This window comes from Athene noctua, chromosome 40, assembly GCF_965140245.1.
Source record: "Athene noctua chromosome 40, bAthNoc1.hap1.1, whole genome shotgun sequence".
Taxonomy (NCBI): Eukaryota; Metazoa; Chordata; class Aves; order Strigiformes; family Strigidae; genus Athene; species Athene noctua.
Window position 1 is genome coordinate 70,902 of NC_134076.1, and position 16,889 is coordinate 87,790.

General features: G+C 65.8%; 2 protein-coding genes across 8 annotated transcripts; both read left to right on the forward strand.

Annotated features, from left to right (window-relative positions):
• The first annotated feature begins 49 nt into the window (after positions 1–49).
• On the forward strand, positions 50–5,611 carry LOC141973054 (ubiquitin-like protein NEDD8). 3 transcript variants are annotated; one of them, XM_074931158.1, is made up of 13 exons: positions 50–168; positions 1,024–1,195; positions 1,426–1,533; positions 1,609–1,710; positions 2,479–2,589; positions 2,788–2,887; positions 3,002–3,071; positions 3,146–3,216; positions 3,345–3,400; positions 4,241–4,268; positions 4,902–4,949; positions 5,167–5,249; positions 5,361–5,611. In XM_074931158.1, the coding sequence occupies exons 1-13, from the start codon at positions 149–151 to the stop codon at positions 5,553–5,555; spliced, it is 1,164 nt and encodes a 387-aa protein (XP_074787259.1). In that variant the 5' UTR covers positions 50–148; the 3' UTR covers positions 5,556–5,611. The 3 variants fall into 3 exon arrangements, 2 of the variants coding, with proteins under 2 accessions (XP_074787259.1, XP_074787260.1); XR_012635469.1 differs by lacking the exons at positions 3,146–3,216; positions 5,361–5,611 and having other exon boundaries at positions 5,167–5,227; XM_074931159.1 differs by lacking the exons at positions 50–168; positions 1,024–1,195; positions 1,426–1,533; ... (5 more) ...; positions 3,345–3,400; positions 4,241–4,268 and adding an exon at positions 4,649–4,750.
• Positions 5,612–6,049: 438 nt separating this feature from the next.
• On the forward strand, positions 6,050–16,888 carry LOC141973058 (importin-4-like). 5 transcript variants are annotated; one of them, XM_074931163.1, is made up of 24 exons: positions 6,050–6,159; positions 6,235–6,321; positions 6,413–6,492; positions 6,572–6,613; positions 6,872–7,001; positions 7,239–7,418; positions 7,723–7,788; positions 8,109–8,210; positions 8,296–8,379; positions 8,786–8,959; positions 10,004–10,057; positions 10,672–10,717; positions 11,369–11,477; positions 11,861–11,977; positions 12,373–12,485; positions 13,008–13,121; positions 13,199–13,319; positions 13,984–14,092; positions 14,503–14,615; positions 14,691–14,768; positions 15,453–15,510; positions 15,925–16,012; positions 16,244–16,432; positions 16,861–16,888. In XM_074931163.1, the coding sequence occupies exons 1-23, from the start codon at positions 6,091–6,093 to the stop codon at positions 16,414–16,416; spliced, it is 2,307 nt and encodes a 768-aa protein (XP_074787264.1). In that variant the 5' UTR covers positions 6,050–6,090; the 3' UTR covers positions 16,417–16,432; positions 16,861–16,888. The 5 variants fall into 5 exon arrangements, 4 of the variants coding, with proteins under 4 accessions (XP_074787264.1, XP_074787265.1, XP_074787267.1 ...); XM_074931164.1 differs by lacking the exon at positions 13,199–13,319 and having other exon boundaries at positions 10,672–10,781; XM_074931166.1 differs by lacking the exon at positions 13,199–13,319 and having other exon boundaries at positions 11,861–11,945.
• The last annotated feature ends 1 nt before the right edge of the window (position 16,889 follows it).

Below are 16,889 nucleotides of genomic sequence, written 5' to 3' on the forward strand. Positions count from 1 at the left end.
GCGGCGGTCACGCTGACGTCACTTCCGGCGGCGTGTTGGCCGCGCTGACGTCACTTCCGGCGCGGCGGTCGGCACGAGGAGCCGCAGCCGGTTTCCCGGTGCTGCCGCCCGCCCCCCCCCGGCCCCGCCCCTTTCACCGCCGCGCGCCATGGGCGGAAGTGACGTCAGGTGAGCGACGGGGGGCGCGGGAAGGGGGCGGAGCTACGGGAATGGGGGGGGGTGAGGACCGGGGGGGGGGGTGAGGACCGGGGGGGGGGGGTGGGCCCGGTGCGCGGCGCGGTGGGCGGGGCTTGGGGCGATGTTAAAGGGGTGGTGGGTGTGGCTACAGGCCTGGGGCGGGGCTATGTGGCTGTAACCATGGCGGTGGGTTGAGGGGCGGGGCTATGGAGTGGTGGGTGTGGCTGTGGGTTGGTGGGCAGTGCTGAGGGGCCGTGGGTGTGGCTTTGGACCTGGGGTGGGGCTATGGGGCTTCAAATATGGCTATGGGTTGAGGGGCGGGGCTATGGGGCGGGGCTATGGAGTGGTGGGTGGGGCTACTGGCCTGGGGAGGGGCTATGGGGCTGTAAACATGGTGGTGGGTTGAGGGGTGGGGCTATGGACTGGCGGGTGTGGCTGTGGGTTGGTGGGCGGGGCTGAGGGCCCGTGGGTGTGGCTGTGCTCTGTGGGCGGTGCTATGGGGTGGTGGGTGTGGCTGTGGCTCTGGGGCGGGGCTGTGGGGTGGTGGGTGGGGCTACAGGCCTGGGGAGGGGCTGTGGGGCTGTAACCATGGCGTTGGGTTGAGGGGCGGGGCTGTGGGTTGGTGGGCAGGGCTCAGGGGGCCGTGGGTGTGGCTGTGCTCTGTGGGCGGTGCTGTGGGGCGGTGGGTGTGTCTCTGCTTTGTGGGCGGGGCTGAGGTGCTGTGGGTGTGTCAGTGCTCTGTGGGCGGAGCTGTGGGGCGGTGGCTGTGTCCGTGCCCTGCGGGCAGCGCCGAGGGGCGCCGGGTACGTCCAAGGCCCCGCCCACTGATCCCGCCCCCCCCCCCAGCCCCGCCCTGTGGCTGCGGGTGGTGCTGGCCGGGGCGTGGCGCGCGCTGCGGGGCCGCCGCCCGGGGCAGTTCCCGCGGGTGCTGGGGCTGCTGGAGGCCGTGGGGCGCGCGGCCCCCGGCGCCGTCCGCTTCCGCCATGGCGCCCGCCTGCGCCTGGGCCTGCAGGCCGCCGTGAGTAGCCCCGCCCACCACCCCGCCCTTCCCCGCCCTCCCGACATGGCCGCCGCGCCGCGCGACTCCTCCCCGACATGGCCGCCGGCCCTCGCGCCTCTCGCCGCGCCCCGCAAGATGGCCGCCGCCCTTCTCAGCATGCCGTGGGGCGGCCATCTTCCCATGTTCCCACCCCCAGCCGCCATGTTCCCCGCCCCCGGCGGCCATCTTTCTTTCCCCGCCCCCGGCAGGTGGTGGTGCAGATGCTGCGGGAGGAGCAGCCCGACGGGAAGATCTTCGACGCCGTCGACTCTTTCTTCCCCGAGGGGGAGGTGCCAGCCGAGGGGCGTGGCCTGGCCGTGAGTGACGGGGGGTGGGGAGGGGGGTGGGGGGACCCCGCTCTGCCCTCACACCCCGCCCCCGCGTCCCCCCAGACCCCGCAGGAGCTGGCGATGGTGGGGGAGGCGCAGGAGAGCTTCCGCGAGCTGGTGCTGTCGCTGCTGGCGGACCAGGGCCGGCGGGAGGCCTACCTGCAGGTACCGACCAGTACGGACCAGTGCCCTCCCAGTAGCTCCCCAGGGCTTCACACTGCCCTCGTAATTCCTCCCAGTTCGTCCCAGTTCCTTCCGGTTCCTCCTAACGTGCTCCCAGTCTTTCGCAATATGCCCCAAGTCCCTCGCAGCGCTGTCCCAATTCCTCCTGGTCCTTCCCAGTGGCCTTCCAGTCTCTCCCACTTTACTCCCAGTCCCTCCCAGTACTCTCGCAGTTCCTCCCCGTGCCCTTCCAGTCCCTCCCAGTTCCTCTCACTGCTCTCATAGTCCCTCCCAGTGCTCTCCCAGTTCCTCTCACTGCCCTTCCAATTATTCCTAGTCCTTTCCCAGTTCTTCCTGGTGCTCTCCCAGTTACTCAGTGCTCTCCCAGTTCCTCCCAGTCCCTCCCAGTCCTTCCTAGTGCCCTCCTAGTACCCACAGTTGCCACACGGCTCCCCCTTAGCGCTTTCCCAGTGTTCCCCAGCCCCTCCCAGTTCCCCACAAAGCACCCTTGCCCTGCTTCCCAGTTCCTCCCAGTCCCTCCCAAAGGGTCCTGGGCGCTGGGCGGTCTGCCAGAGGACAGCCCAGCATCTCCCAGTACCCTCCCAGTTCACCCCGGTCACCCCAAACGCGGACCGTGCCCTCCCATCATCCCCCTGAACGCCCTCCCAGCACCTCCGAGATACCCCTTCGCCCCGCCCCGGCCCCTCCCACAGGGGCCGGGTCCCCAGCAGGGGGCTCCCAGTGCCCCCAGTTGCCTCCCAGTATCGCCAGGGCCCGGCGGGGGAGGAGTACGGGGAGCCCTTCCTGCGGGCGCTGGAGCGACTCTTCTATGAGTATCTGCAGCGGGTGGAGAGCGCCCTGCCCCCCCCGGACCTGCGGCAGGTGGGCGGGGCCTGGAGGGGCGTGGCCGGAAGGGGGGCGTGGCCGGCAGGGGGGGCGTGGCTTGGAGCGAGTCCGTAAGGGGAGGGGGGTGGCGCTTAAACAGGGGGTTAACGGGGAGGCGCTCAGCCTAACTGGGTGGGGGGCAAAGGGGGCGGGGCCACGCACTGGCTCTGCCTCGCCTGACCCCGCCCCTTCCAGCTCCAGGAGGTGGTGTGGAGCCACGCCCCTTCCAGGCTCCGCGCCCGCGACCTGCCAATGCTGAGCCAGTACCTGATGGACATGGGCCACGCCCACTGCGGTAGGTGGGGCCTAGCGGGAGGGGCGGGGCTTAGCGCTGCGGGGGGGGTGGGACGCACTAAGGATAAGGGGCGTGGCCCCACAAGCCCTGCCCAACCCTAACCTCCGCCCCCAGGTCGGGTGCCACGCCCCCTGACTGCCGCCGCCCGCTCAGCCAGGTCCTTCCCCCTGGAGCCGCTCAGACGGTGAGTAGCCCCGCCCCCTTCCCCGCTGAGCCCCGCCCCCGTTCCCTTAATTAACACCACTCCCGCTTTTCTAGCTCCACCCCCTCCCAGCTGAGGCCCCGCCCACGCCTCTGCAAACTCCACCCCCTCCCGTTCCCACCCCTGGGTGAGTGCCGAGGGGAGGAGCCTCGGGGGGGGTTGTGCTAATTACCTCTAATTACCTGTAATTTACCCCACCCCCGGGGCGGACCCTGGTGTCCGGGCCCCGCCCTGACCCCACCCCTTCCCCCCCAGATTTCAGCAGTGACGTCATCGATGACCTCGAGGACAAGACGTTCCCGCGCAGGAAGGTCGGGGGGGGGGGGGGCGGTTAATTAGGGGCCGAAGGGTTAATTAATCAGGGGATGGAGGATTAATTAGGAGCTGGAGGGCTAGTTAATTAGGGACTGGAGGATTAATTAGGAGCTGGAGGATTAATTAATCAGGGGCTGGAGTATTAATTAGGGGCTGGAGGGTTAATTAATCAGGGGCTGGAGAGTTAATTAGGGGCTGGAGGATTAATTAGGGACCGGAGAGTAAATTAGGGGCTGGAGGGTTAATTAATCAGGGGCTAAAGGCTTAATTAGGGGCCAGAGAGTTAATTAGGGGCCGGAGGGTTAATTAATTAGGGGCTGGAGGGTTAATTAGGGGCTGGAGGATTAATTAATCAGGGTCCGGAGAGTTAATTACGGGCTGGAGGATTAATTAGGGACCGGAGAGTAAATTAGGGGCTGGAGGATTAATTAATCAGGGGCTAAAGGCTTAATTAGGGGCCAGAGAGTTAATTAGGGGCCGGAGGGTTAATTAATTAGGGGCTGGAGGGTTAATTAGGGGCTGGAGGATTAATTAATCAGGGTCCGGAGAGTTAATTACGGGCTGGAGGATTAATTAGGGACCGGAGAGTAAATTAGGGGCTGGAGGGTTAATTAATCAGGGGCTAAAGGCTTAATTAGGGGCCAGAGAGTTAATTAGGGGCCGGAGGGTTGATTAATTAGGGGCTGGAGGGTTAATCAGGGGCTGGAGGGTTAATTAATCAGGGGCTGGAGGATTAATTAATCAGGGGCCGGAGGGTTAATGAGGGGCGGGAGGGTTAATGAGGGGGTTAATTAATGACGAGGGCGGGGGCTCATTAACCCCTTTTTCCGCTCCAGGCCCGGACCCGCCCCCCGGCCCCCCCAGGTGAGTTTAATTACCCCGAACCCCGTTAATTGCCCCTCCCTGGGGTGCTGCCGTATAAGGAAATATTTAAATTAGCCAAAAGGGGGGGGGAGGAGGGGCTGTGTCAGCGGGCCAATCGGCTTTTAGGAGGGAAGGCGGCAGCCAATGGGGGCGCAGCAGGGCCGGGGGGGGCGGAGCCTTTAAACCGCTGGGTGGGGGGATATCCCGCGGAGGGGCGGGGCCTCGCGCGATGATTGGCGGCGGCGACGGCCCAATCAGCGCCGCCCAGGGCGTGTGGGCGGGACTACAACTCCCATCGTCCTCCGCGTGCGCCGCCATTTTGAGGCGAGGCGAACCGCAACTCCCAGCAGCGCCCGCGGGGGCGCCGCCATTTTGCGCAGCTGGCGCGGGGAGGGCGGAAGTGACGTTGAAGGGGGCGTGGTTCCGGATCCGGTGAGCGGCTGAGCAGCCGGCGCGGCCGCACGATGCTGATCAAAGTGAAGGTGCTGCCCCGGGGGGGTTTGGGGGCCCGGGGCGGGTGTGAGAGCAGCCCGGGCCGCGGGGCATTGTGGGACACGCACACACCCCCCCCACACACCCACCCCGGGGCATTGTGGGATTTTGGGGGTTCTGAGTGTGTGTCTCCCCCCCCAGACTCTGACAGGGAAAGAGATCGAGATCGACATCGAGCCCACGGACAAGGTAAGGCTCCGCCCACTTCCCAGCATGCCTTTAGCCCCGCCCCTTCATCCCAGCACGCTCTGGGGGAGCCTGGGGGGGGCGGACGGGGGGGGGGGAGTGTTCCCACACCCTGGGGCGGGGGGTGTCCTCCTCCATCCCATGATGCTTTAGGGGGGGACGGGGGTGTCTCGAGGCCCCCCCGCCCCCCCCGGCAGTGTCCCGTGATGCTTTGGGGCAGGTGGAGCGGATCAAGGAGCGGGTGGAGGAGAAGGAGGGGATCCCCCCCCAGCAGCAGCGGCTCATCTACAGCGGCAAGCAGATGTGAGAGGGCGGGGCTTGGGAGGTGGGTGGAGACCGAGGGGGCGGGGCCAAACCGATTGGGACGAAGAATGACCTTTGACCTCTCCCCCCGCACACACACACACACTTCAGGAACGACGAGAAGACGGCGGCCGACTACAAGATCCAGGGCGGCTCCGTCCTCCATCTTGTCCTGGCCCTGCGAGGGGGCGGGTCGTCGCGGTGAGGAGGCGGGGCCCGCACCTGACGTCACGCCTCTCCATAAGCCCCGCCCAGTACGGGGCAGGGACGTCCCTCCCCACCCTGCCGGACCCCACCCCTTCTTGAGTCCCCATCCCCCTTTGCACGTTCTCCTATTTAATAAAAGCTGGTTGGTGATGTCATGCTGACGTGTTGTGACGTCATTTAGCGGCGGCGGGGTGGGTGGGGCTCACACACACACACACACTCACTCGTGGCGTCGCTCTTTTAAGACTGCGGAGCATCGCATCGCCGCTTTAAGACTCCGCTTGGGACCCGCCTCCGTGCGGCGTCGCCCTTTTAAGACGGCGGAGTCATCGCGTCGCCGCTTTAAGAGGCCGGATGGGACCCACAGCCGTTGAGCGTCGCCCTTTTAAGACGGTTGTTGGGACCCACATGCGTGCGGCGTCGCCCTTTTAAGAGGGCGGTGAGTCCCAACCTACGTCTTAAAGCGGCGACGCGATGACTCCGCCGCCTTAAAAGGGCAACGCGCTACGGCCGTGTGTCCCAACCGGCGTCGCGATGCCGTGTGGCGTCGCCATTTTAACGAGCGCCATCGGCGACCAGCCGACCGGAAGTCCCCTTAATCCCGCCTCTTCCGGTCCTCCTCCCTTTCCCCAACATGGCGGCGCCCGACCTGGAGCGGCTGCTGGAGGCGCTGCTGGAGCCGGACAGCGGCGCGATCCGCCGGGTACCGCGGGGCCGGGGGGGGGTGACGGGACCGGGTAGCAGAACCCCCCCGCTAACCGCTGCCGCCCCCCCGCAGGCCACCGCCGGCCTCCGCGAGGCCTTCGCCGACCCGCAGACCCCCGCCCGCCTCGGCCTGCTCCTCCGCGCCGCCCCGCGGCCCCAGGTGCGGCCCCTCGGTCCCCCCCCGCGGTGTCCCCCCCCCAACCCCTTTCGGGGTCCCCCCGACCCCCCCGTGTGTCTCTGTGCCCCCCCAGGTCCGGCAGCTCGCGGCCGTTTTGCTGCGGCGGCGGCTCCTGGGCCGATGGCGGCGGCTGGACCCGGCCCTGCGGCAGAGGTGGGTGTGGCCTGAGGGGCGGGGCTCTGCGGAGGAGGGGCGGGGATAACGTTTGCCACACCCACTTCCCGCCCCGCAGGCTCCCAGCGCTATTGGCCGAGGCTCTGGAGCGGGAGACGGAGTGAGTGCGGGGAGCGGCGGCGGTTTCGGGGTCCCCCCCCAACAATAGTGGCGGTTTCGAGGGCCCCCCCCCCCAAAGTGAGGGCGGCTTCAATCCCCCCAAAACGGCAGTTTCAAGGCCGCCCCCTGCCAATAGTGGCGGTTTCAAGGCTCCCCCACAAGCAGGATCAGCTCCAACCTCCCCCCAACATGGCGGTTTCAAGGCCGCCCCGTCCCCTCCCAGCAGTTTCAAGCCCCCCCCTTGTCCCCGCCCTCGCAGGCACACGGTGACGGTGGCGCTGGCCCAGCTGGGGGCCCTGGTGCTGCGCCGGGGGGGTCTCGGCGCCTGGGGCCCCCTCGGCACCTGGGCGCAGGCGGCGGCCCGCGACCCCCAGCCCGGCCGTCAGGAGGTAAGAGCCCAGGGGGGCGGTTTTGAGGCCCCCCACACCCCATTTTTCCCCATAATTTGCCCCCCCGGGACACAGGCCGGGGGTGGTTGGGCGGGCAGGGGGATGTCACGGTGGTTCACGGTGGTTTCAAGGCCGCCCCGTCCCCTCCTGGTGGTTTCAAGCCCCCCCCCCCTTATCCCGTGGACTCCCCCAAAGGTCGGTTTCGAGGCTCCCCTCACCTTATGCCCCGCCCCGCAGGCGGCCATGCTGGTGCTGAGCGCGGCGCTGGAGGCGGCCCCCCAAGCCCTGGCCCCCCATGGCCACGCCCTGGCCGCTCTGTGTCGGGGGGCCCTCGCCCCCGGGGGACCCCCAGGCCCCGTGGCCTACAGCCTGCGGGCCCTGGGGGGACTGGCGGCCATGTTGGGGGGCACCCAGACGGTGAGTGGGGGGCGCTTCCGGGTCGATTCTCCCACCCCTCAAAACTCGGTTTCGAGTTTCTCTGGTAAATGGCGGTTTCGGGGCCCCCCAAACCCCCGTTGTGACCCCGAGGAGGTGTTGGGCTGCCCTGTGGCGGTTTCAGGCCCCTCCCGATAGTTTCAGGGCCCCCCAGTAGTTTCAGGGCCCCCCCAAACCCCTGTCCTGAGCCGGGGGAGGGGTTGGGCTGCCCCGCGGCGGTTTCAGGGCCCCCCCCCGACCCCTATTTTAGTCGTTTTTGGGGCGACTTTGTCCCCGTCTCCCCCAGGAGCTGCTGCGGTCGCTGCTGCCCGACATCCTGGCGGCCCTGAAGGGGCTCCTCGACACTGACGAGGTGAAAATTTTATTTATTTTTTTTTTAAATTTTTTCTTATTTTTGGGGGGGGCCGGGGGGTGTGTGAGGATGATTTTGGGGGGCGTCCCGACCCATTTTGGGGAGATTTGGAGCCGTTTTGGGGGCGGGTTGAGCTGCTTCCGGACGCCGGTAAAATGTTTTTGGGGTGGTTTTGGTGGTTTCGAGGCTCCCCGAGCTGGTTTTGGGGCCATTTTGGGGGGTTTTGGGGCTCCCCGACACCGTTTTGGGGCCGTTTCATGGCCTCTCGGTGTTTTTTGGGGGGGTTTGCCGGTTTCAGTGGTTTCGGGGTCCCCCCCCAGGACCGGGGGGCCGAGGCCCTGGAGGTGTTGGACGAGTTCCTGGAGGCCGACCCGGGCGCCGTGACCCCTCACCTTCGACCTCTGCTTGACCTTTGCCTTCAGGTAACCCCGGGGGGGGTCACGGGGGGGGGGGTGCAGGTCCCGGGTGTTTCGGGGGGACCCGAGTGTCTGTGACCCCCCCCCCCAGGTCGGGGGGGACGAGTCTCGGGGTGACCCCGTGCGCGTCCGGGCTCTGGCCACCGTCACCTTCCTCGCCCAGAAGTGCCCCAAGGTGAGCTGGGCCATACTGGGGGGGCACTGGGAGGGTACTGGGGCACTGGGAGGGCTCTGGGCCATACTGGGGGGCCAGTGGGAGGTGACTGGGGGACACTGGGAGGCACTGGGAGGGGACTGGGCCATACTGGGGAGCACTGGAAGATGACTGGGGGCCACTGGTAGGCTCTGGGAGGGGACTGAGTCCTACTGGGGGGCACTGGGAGGGGACCGGGCCCTACTGGTGTATACTGGGAGATTACTGGGCTGTACCGGGAGGCACCGGGGTGACTGAGAGGGCACTGAGCAATACCGGGGGTCACTGGTCCATACTGGGAGACCCCAGCGAGGGCCTTGGGCCGTACTGGGAGCGCTCCGGGCTGTTACTGGTGGTTACTGGTGGTTACTGGTGGTTACTGGTGCAGGCGCTGCTGCGGGGGGGGCTCCTGGGCCCCATCCTGGGGGGGCTCCTGACCCCCCTCTGTGCCGACCCCCCCCCCGGGCGCCCCGACCCCGAGGAGGAGGAGGAGGAGGAGGGGGCGGGGCAGGGCGGGGCCGAAGGACGGGCGGGGCCCAGCCCCCGGCACGCGGCGGCGCAGGTCAGTGCGGGGGGCGGGGCCACAGTTTGGGGCAATTTACCCCGATTCGGGGAAAAATCTGACACCCCCCCCCCCCGCGCCGGGGGCGGCCCGGGAAGGGTTTTACCGTTTTCGCCAAAATTTTGGGGGCGTTTGTGAGGAATTTTCCTTTTTTGGGGAGGATTTTCCCCGTTTTCGGGAGCGGTTTTGCCGTTTTTTGAGATATTTTACCCATTTTTGACACGTTTTCGTAAAATATTTGGGGTATTTCCCCAATTTTCTGCCATTTGCTTTGTTTTGGGGATATTTTCATCAATTTGAGCGTTTTCACTTATTTGACCATTAATGGTGGGTTTTTAGGTAATTTGTGCCGTTTGGGTCCGTTACTTAGACTTTTGGGTCCATTTCTTAGATTTTTGGGTCCGTTTATTAAACTTTTGGGGCTGTTTATTGGGCTTTTGGGGCCATTTGTTAATTAGATTTTTGTGGCGGTTTAATTTTTGGGGCTGGTTATTGGGTTTTTTGGGCCGCTTGTTAAATTTTTGGGGCCCATTTATTAGATTTTTTGGGCCCGTTTGTTGGATTTCTGGGGCTGTTAATACATTTTTGGGCCCGTTTATTACGTTTTTGGGACCGCTTGTTAAATTTTTGGGGCCGTTTCCTCCCCTTTTGTTGCCGTTTTCCCCATTTTTTTTCTTCCGTTCACGCGGGTTTTGGGGTCAGTTTTCACAGAATTAAGATGATTTTTCCCCTTTTATGAATATTTGAGTTTTTAGGCAATTTCTGCTTTTGGCAGGATTTGCGGCTTTTTTCGGGCCGTTTTCTCCCTTTTTGCTGCTTTTTTGATGATTTTTGCGCGTTTCGGGGTGTGCGGGGGGGGTGGCTGCTCCCTATTGGGCGGGTTTCCCCGTTTTTGGCGACTTCGCTGCGTTTCGAGGCAGCGCCTTGGCCCCGTTTTGGGGCGCGTTCCCTGGGTTTGGGGGGTTTATGCCGGCGGGGCGGGGGCGGGGGCTCGTTTTGGGGCTATTTCCCGGGTTTTGGGGACTCTCTGCCCCGTTCCCGCAGGCTCTGGACGCTCTGGCCATGGGGCTGCCCCCGGAGAAGCTCCTGCAGCACCTGGTGGGATTTGGGGGTCCCGGGGGGGTTTGGGGGGGCATTTGGGGGGTTTTGGGGCATTTTGGGGGTGCTTGGTGGTGTTTTGGGGGTCCCTCGGGGGTCCCTGGGGCGTTTTGGGGGTCCCTGGTGGTGTTTTGGGGGTCCCTGGGGCGTTTTGGGGGGGTTTTGGGGGTCCCTGGGCGTTTTGGGGTCCCTGGGGGGTTTGGGGAGCATTTGGGGCATTTTGGGGGTCCCTGGGTGGTCCCTGGGACATTTTGGGGGTCCCTGGGGGGTCCTTGGGCGTTTTGGGGGTCCCTGGGGCATTTTGGGGGTCCCTGGGGGTGTTTTGGGGGGCCCCTGGGGCATTTTGGTTTTTTTGGGGGGTCCCTGGGCGTTTTGAGGTCCCTGGGGGGTTTTGGGGAGCATTTGGGGCATTTTGGGGGTCCCTGGGGGGGCCTGGGGGCATTTGGGGGGGCATTTGGGGGTTTTGAGGTCATTTTGGGGTGATTTATGGGGATATCAGGGTCCCTGGGGTGTTCGGGGGTCCCTGTGGGTGTGTTTCGGCGCTGGGGGGTCCCGGTCTCCTCGCGCGCCCCCCGTCCGGTTTCGGGGTGCCCCTGACCCCCGTCTCCCCCCAGGTGCCGCTGCTGGAGCCCCCCCTGCGCAGCCCCCGGGCGGGCGCCCGTAAGGGGGCGCTGCTGGCGCTGGGGGCGCTGGCGGGGGGCTGCGGGGGGGCGCTGCGACGGCGGTGAGGGCGGGGGGCCGGGGGGTTTGGGGCGTTTTGGGGGGGTTTCAGGGGGTTTGGGGCTCGGGGGGGGGCTCGGGGTTTTGGGGGGTTTTATGTGGTTTTGGGGGGGTTGGTGGTTTTTGGGCTTTTTTGGGGATGTTTTGGGGGGGGTGTTGGGCGCTTTTTTGGTTGTTTTTTGCGGGTTTTGGGGCGTTTTGGGTTTTTTGGGGGGCGTTTGGGGGTTTTTTCAGTGTTTGGGGTTTGTTTTGGGGGTTTTTTGGTTGTTTTTGGGGGGTTTGGGGGGTTTTGGGGGCATTTTGGCGGTTTTTGGGGGTTTGGGGGTTTGTTTTGGGGCGTTTTGGGGTTTTTTTGGTTGTTTTTGCGGGTTTTGGGGTGTTCTGGGTTTTTTTGGGTGTTTTGGGATTTTGGGGGGATGTTTTTTGGGGGGCTTGGGTGTTTTGGGCTTTTTTAGGGTGTTTTTTTGGGGGGATGTTTTGGGGTTTTCTTGTTGTTTTGGGGTTTTTTGGGTGTTTTGGTGTGTTTTGGGGTGTTCGGTGATTTTTGGGCTGTTTGGGGGGTTTTTGGTGACGCCCCCCCCCCCCCGGCAGGTACCTGGGCCCGACGCTGGGGGCGCTGCGGGGGGGGCTGGGGGACCCCGAATCCTGCGTGCGGGGGGCGGCCGCCTGCGCCCTGCGGAGCCTGGCCGACTGCCTGCAGGTACTGGGAGCACTGGGAGCACTGGGAGGGGGCTGGGGCTGTACTGGGAGTCACTGGGAACACCCTGGTCCGTACAGGGAGGCCCTAAGCTATACTGGTCCTTACTGGGAGGACCCTGGGGCCATTTTGGGATGCCCTAAGCTATACTGGCCAATACTGGGATGCCCTAACCTATACCAATCCTTACTGGGAGAGCCCTGGGGCCTTAATGGGATGCCCTAAGCTGTACTGGTCTATACTGGGATGCCCTGAACTATACCAGTCCTTACTTGAGGAGCCCGGGGCCGTACTGGGCGGCACCGGGAGCCCCCTGGGGGATTAACTGGAGCCCCCGCGGGTGCCCCGCCTGTTACTGGTGCTTACTGGTGCTTACTGGTGCGCAGCCGGAGGTGGCGGGGGTGGCGGGGAGGCGCTGCCGGGGGCGCTGGCGGCTCTGGGGGGGTCCCGGCCGCCCCCCCCCAAGGCCTGGTACGTCCTGGAGAGTCTGCTCGAGTGTCTGGGTACGGAACGGGGCGATTCGGGGGGTTTGGGGGGATTTGGGGCATTTTGGGGGCCTTTTGGGGGCTTTTGGGCGTTTTGGGGGGAAATGGGGAGTTCTGGGGCGTTTTGGGGCATTTGGGGGGGAATTGGGGCGTTTGGGGGGGATTTGGGGTTTTTAAGGGAGGTTTTGGGGCGTTCTGGAGGGTTTTGGGGCGTGTTGGGGGTGTTTTGGGGGGTTTGAGGCATTTTGGGTGGAATTGGGGCGTTTGGGGGGTTTTGGAGGGATTTGGGGGGCGTTGGGGGGAAATTGGGGCGTTTTGGGGTGAATTGGGGCGTTTCGGGGGGAATCGGGGGGTTCCGGGGCCGTTTTGGGGCGGATCCCGGCGGTTTCGGGTCCGAGGTCGCGGTTCCGCAGGGGCGGGGGTGGGGCCGTGGCTCCCCCGGTGCTCGAGGCCATTTTGGGGGCGCTGGAGCCCGCGGGGCCCCCCCGGAACGTGGAGCTGGGACTCAGCGCCCTCCACTCCCTCGGTGAGACCCCAAAATCCCCCCCATGGACCCCCAAACCCCCCTGGGGATCCCAGAAACTTCCCAGGGACCCCAAAATCCCCTCTGGGGACCCCATAAGCCCCCCCAGGGTCCCCCAAATCCCACCAGACTCCCCCCGGATCCCTTTGGGGACCTCCCCAAAACCCCCAGGACCCCCCAAATCCCCCCTGGGACCCCCAAAACCCCCGGGACACCCCAAATCCCCCCCTGGGACCCCCAAATCCCCCCCGACCCCTTTGGGGACCCCCAAATCCCCCCCTGGGACCCCCAAATCCCCCCAGACCCCCCCCAGACCCCTTTGGGGCCCCCCAAATCTCCCCCAAACCCCCCCCAGACCTCTTTGGGGCCCCCCAAATCCCCCAGGACCCCCCGAAATCCCCTCCAATTCCCCCCCAACCCTTCTTCGGGACCCCTCAACTCCCCCCTGACAGATTTCGGGGACCCCCTGACCCCCCCTTTTTTTTTTTTGTCTTCTCCCCCCCCCCCCCCCCCCCCCCCCCGCAGCCTCCACGGCCGGGGAGCAGCTGCAGCCCCACGCGGGCCCGATCCTGGGGGCTCTGACCCCCCTCCTGCAGCCGGGGCCCCCCGAGACGCGCCCGCGGCGCCTCCAGGCCCTGGGTGAGACATTTTCGGGGCGCGGGGGGGGGTTTTGGGGGGATTTTGGGGTGTTTGACACCCCTCAACCCCCCCCTCAGGGGTTTTGGGGGCGCTGGGCCGGCCCGTGGCGGGGGAGGGGCTGGTGCCCGCCCTGGAGGTGGCGCTGGGGCTGGCGGGGGAGGAGGAGGAGGAGGAGGAGGCCGAAGGGCGGCGAGTGATGTGAGTCACCCCAAATATCCCCCCCGGACCCCCAAATATCCCTCCGGGAACCCCAAAATGGACCCCGGGAGCCCCAAAAATCCACCTACGGGACCCTCAGATCTACCCCAGGACCCCAAAATGGACCCTGGGACCCCCAAATACCCCCTGGGAGCCCCATAACCCCTCCCAGACCCCCCCAAATGTCCCCCTGAGACCCCCAAATACCCCCTGGGACCCCCATAACCCCTCCCAGACCCCCCAAATACCCCCTGGGACCCCCAAATACCCCCTGGGACCCCCATAACCCCTCCCAGACCCCCCCAAATACCCCCTGGGGCCCCCAAATACCCCCTGGGAGCCCCATAACCCCTCCCAGACCCCCCAAATACCCCCTGGGACCCCCATAACCCCTCCCAGACCCCCCAAATACCCCCTGGGACCCCCAAATACCCCCTGGGACCCCCATAACCCCTCCCAGACCCCCCTGGGACCCCCATAACCCCTCCCAGACCCCGCAAATACCCCCTGGGGCCCCCAAATACCCCCTGGGAGCCCCATAACCCCTCCCAGACCCCCCAAATACCCCCTGGGACCCCCAAATACCCCCTGGGAGCCCCATAACCCCTCCCAGACCCCCCCAAATACCCCCAGGCCCCCCCCAACTGCCCCCCGTGCCCCCCAGGTTCGTGCTGGCCGGGGCGGTGGCGGAGGCGCTGGGGGAGGGGATGGGGCCGCTCCTGCCCCGCGTCGTCCCCGTCCTGCTGGGGACCCTGCGCCGGCCCCCCCCCGCGGTGAGTGACCCCCCGACACCCCCCCGAACACGGACATACCCCGCTCTGCCCCAAAATCCGCGTTTCCTGCCCCAAAATCCGCGTTTCCTGACTCAAAAAAATCCACATTTTGTGCCCCAAAATCCACGTGTTCTGACCCAAAATTCTGTTTCCTGCCCCAAAATCTGTTTTCTGACCCAAAAATCCCGATTTTATTCCCTAAAATCTGTGTTTTCTGACCCAAAAATTGTTTTCTGGCCCCAAATCTGGATTTTTTATTCCCCAAAATCCACGTTTTATTCCCCCAAATCTGCATTTTCTGCCCCAAATCCCCGTTTTTTTCCCCAAATCCCATTTCCTTTGCTCCCACATCCAGGGGGCGGGGGAAAGGGGCGTGTCCCCGCCGTGACCCCGCCCCCTGCCCCGCCCAGGCGCCCCCGGAGGCTCCTGATTCGTTCCTGCTCTTTGATGACGAGGACGAGGATGAGGACGAGGAGCCAATGGAGGAGGAGGAGGAGGAGGACGAGGAGGAGGAGCTAATCGAGTGAGGGGCGGGGCTAATGGGGGCGGGGCTGTTGTAGGCCCCGCCCCTGAGCCCTTGGCCCCGCCCCCCGGCCAGGGTCGAGGTCAGCGTCGCCTTCGCCCGGGAGGTGGAGGACGCCTGCGAGGCCCTGGGGGAGGTGGCGGAGCACAGCCGGTAACTGGGAGGCACTGGGAGGGACTGGGCGGGGACTGGGGGTGACCGGAGAGGGTCAGGGGGACGCTGGGAGGGGACTGGGAGGGACTGGGAGTGACTGGAGAGGGTCAGGGGGACACTGGGAGGGACTGGGAGGGCACTGGGGGTGACTGGAGAGGGTCAGGGGGGCACTGGGAGGGACTGGGAGTGACTAGAGAGGGTCAGGGGGACACTGGGAGGGACTGGGAGGGCACTGGGGGTGACCGGAGAGGGTCAGGGGGGCACTGGGAGGGACTGGGAGTGACTGGAGAGGGTCAGGGGGACACTGGGAGGGACTGGGAGGGCACTGGGGGTGACTGGAGAGGGTCAGGGGGGCACTGGGAGGGACTGGGGGAACTGGGAGGGACTGGGGAGGGGCAGGGGGGCACTGGTTGTGACTGGGAAGGACTGGGGATGACTGGGAGGGCACTGGGGGAGACTGGGTGGGGATCTGTGGGTACTGGGAGAGACTGGGGTCACTGGGAGGGACTGGGAAGGATCGTAGGTGGGACCGGGAGGGACTGGGGAAAGTCGCGGGGTAACTGGGAGGGACTGGGAAGGGTCGGGGGGGTGGGGGGGACCCGGGCTCATACTGGGAGGGCGCGGGGCCGTACTGGGCAGCAGCCGGGGGAGGATCTTTTACTGGTTTGAACTGGGATCTCCCAGCGCCGCCTTCCTGCCCTTCCTGGAGCCCAGCCTGGAGGCCGTGATGGGGCTCGTCGAGGTGGGGGGGGACCCTTCCCCCGGGACCCCCCGACCCCCCCAGGGACCCCAGAGACCCGCCCAGTCCCTCGGGGGGACCTCAGACCCCCCCCAATCCGCAGGGACCCCCCTGGGACCCCCAGACCCCCCCGACACCCCCAGACCCCCCCAGTCCCTCGGGGGGACCCCAGACCCCCCCCAATCCACTGGGACCCCCCCAGATCCCCCCCCGACACCCCCAGACCCTCCCTGGTCCCCAGGGACCCCCCCTGGGACCCCCCCTGGGACCCCAAGACCCCCCCGAGCCCCAGGGACCCCCAGACCCCCCCCCAGATCCTCGAAGACCCCCCCCGGGACCCCCCCAGATTCCCCCCAGTGCCTCAGGGACCCCCCAGACCCCCCCATTAATACCGGGGTGTCCCCCCCCCAATCCCAGTTCCCCCAGTCCGGGGTTCGCGGCGCCGCCTACGAGACCCTGGGGAGTCTCTGCCTGGCCCTGGGGGGGGCCCCAGCCCCCCCCGACGGTGAGCACACCCCCCCCCCCCCCCAGCACCATTTTGGGCTGAAAAAACCGAGATTTTGGGGCGGGGGGGGGATGCCCTGAGGCTATTTGAGGAGGGGGGAGGGGGTGGGTTTGGGGGGGCTGGGCGGGTTTTTGGGGGGTGTCGGGGGTGTTTTTGTACGGGGGGGTGTGCGGGAGGGTTTGGGGTGAATTTGGGCGGTTTTGGGTCTGAGGTGACCCCCCCCTTTTTCAGGCACAGCCCCCCCCCTGGAGCGGGTCCTGGAGGCGCTGCTGGGGGCGATTCGGGGGGACCCGGCGCCGGGGGGGGGCCCGGGGGGCGCTGGGGGCGTTGGGGCGGATCCTGGAGGGGCCCGGCCACGCCCCCCCGCCCGCTCTGCTGGATCCCATTGGGCGGCTGCTGGGTGACGTCATCAAGGGGCAGGTGAGGGGCGGGGCAGGAGGGGGTTTGGGGAGATTTGGGAGAAATCGGGGAGGATTTGGGGGGGGCTGGGAAAATTTGGGGATTTTGGGACGATTTGGGGATAATTGAGGGGATTTTGGGGTGATTTGGGGGGAATTTGGGTAATTGGGGGGATTTGGGAAAATTTGGGGGGGACTGAGGGGATTTGGGAGGTAGCGGGGGGGTTTGGGGGGGATTTGGGATTTTGGGACAATTTGGGGATAATCGAGGGGAATTGGGGCAGTTTGGGAGAATTTGGGGGATTTGAGGAGATTTTGGGGCACTTGGGGGATTTGGGGGGGATTAGGGGGGGGATTTGGGGGGGGTTGGGGGGAACCGGGGCGGTTTTGGGACATTTTGGGCGATTTTGGGCCAATCCGGGTGCGATTCCCGCCCTCCCCTCCCCCCAGGTCGCCTGTTTCCACGCCGAGGCCGAGGG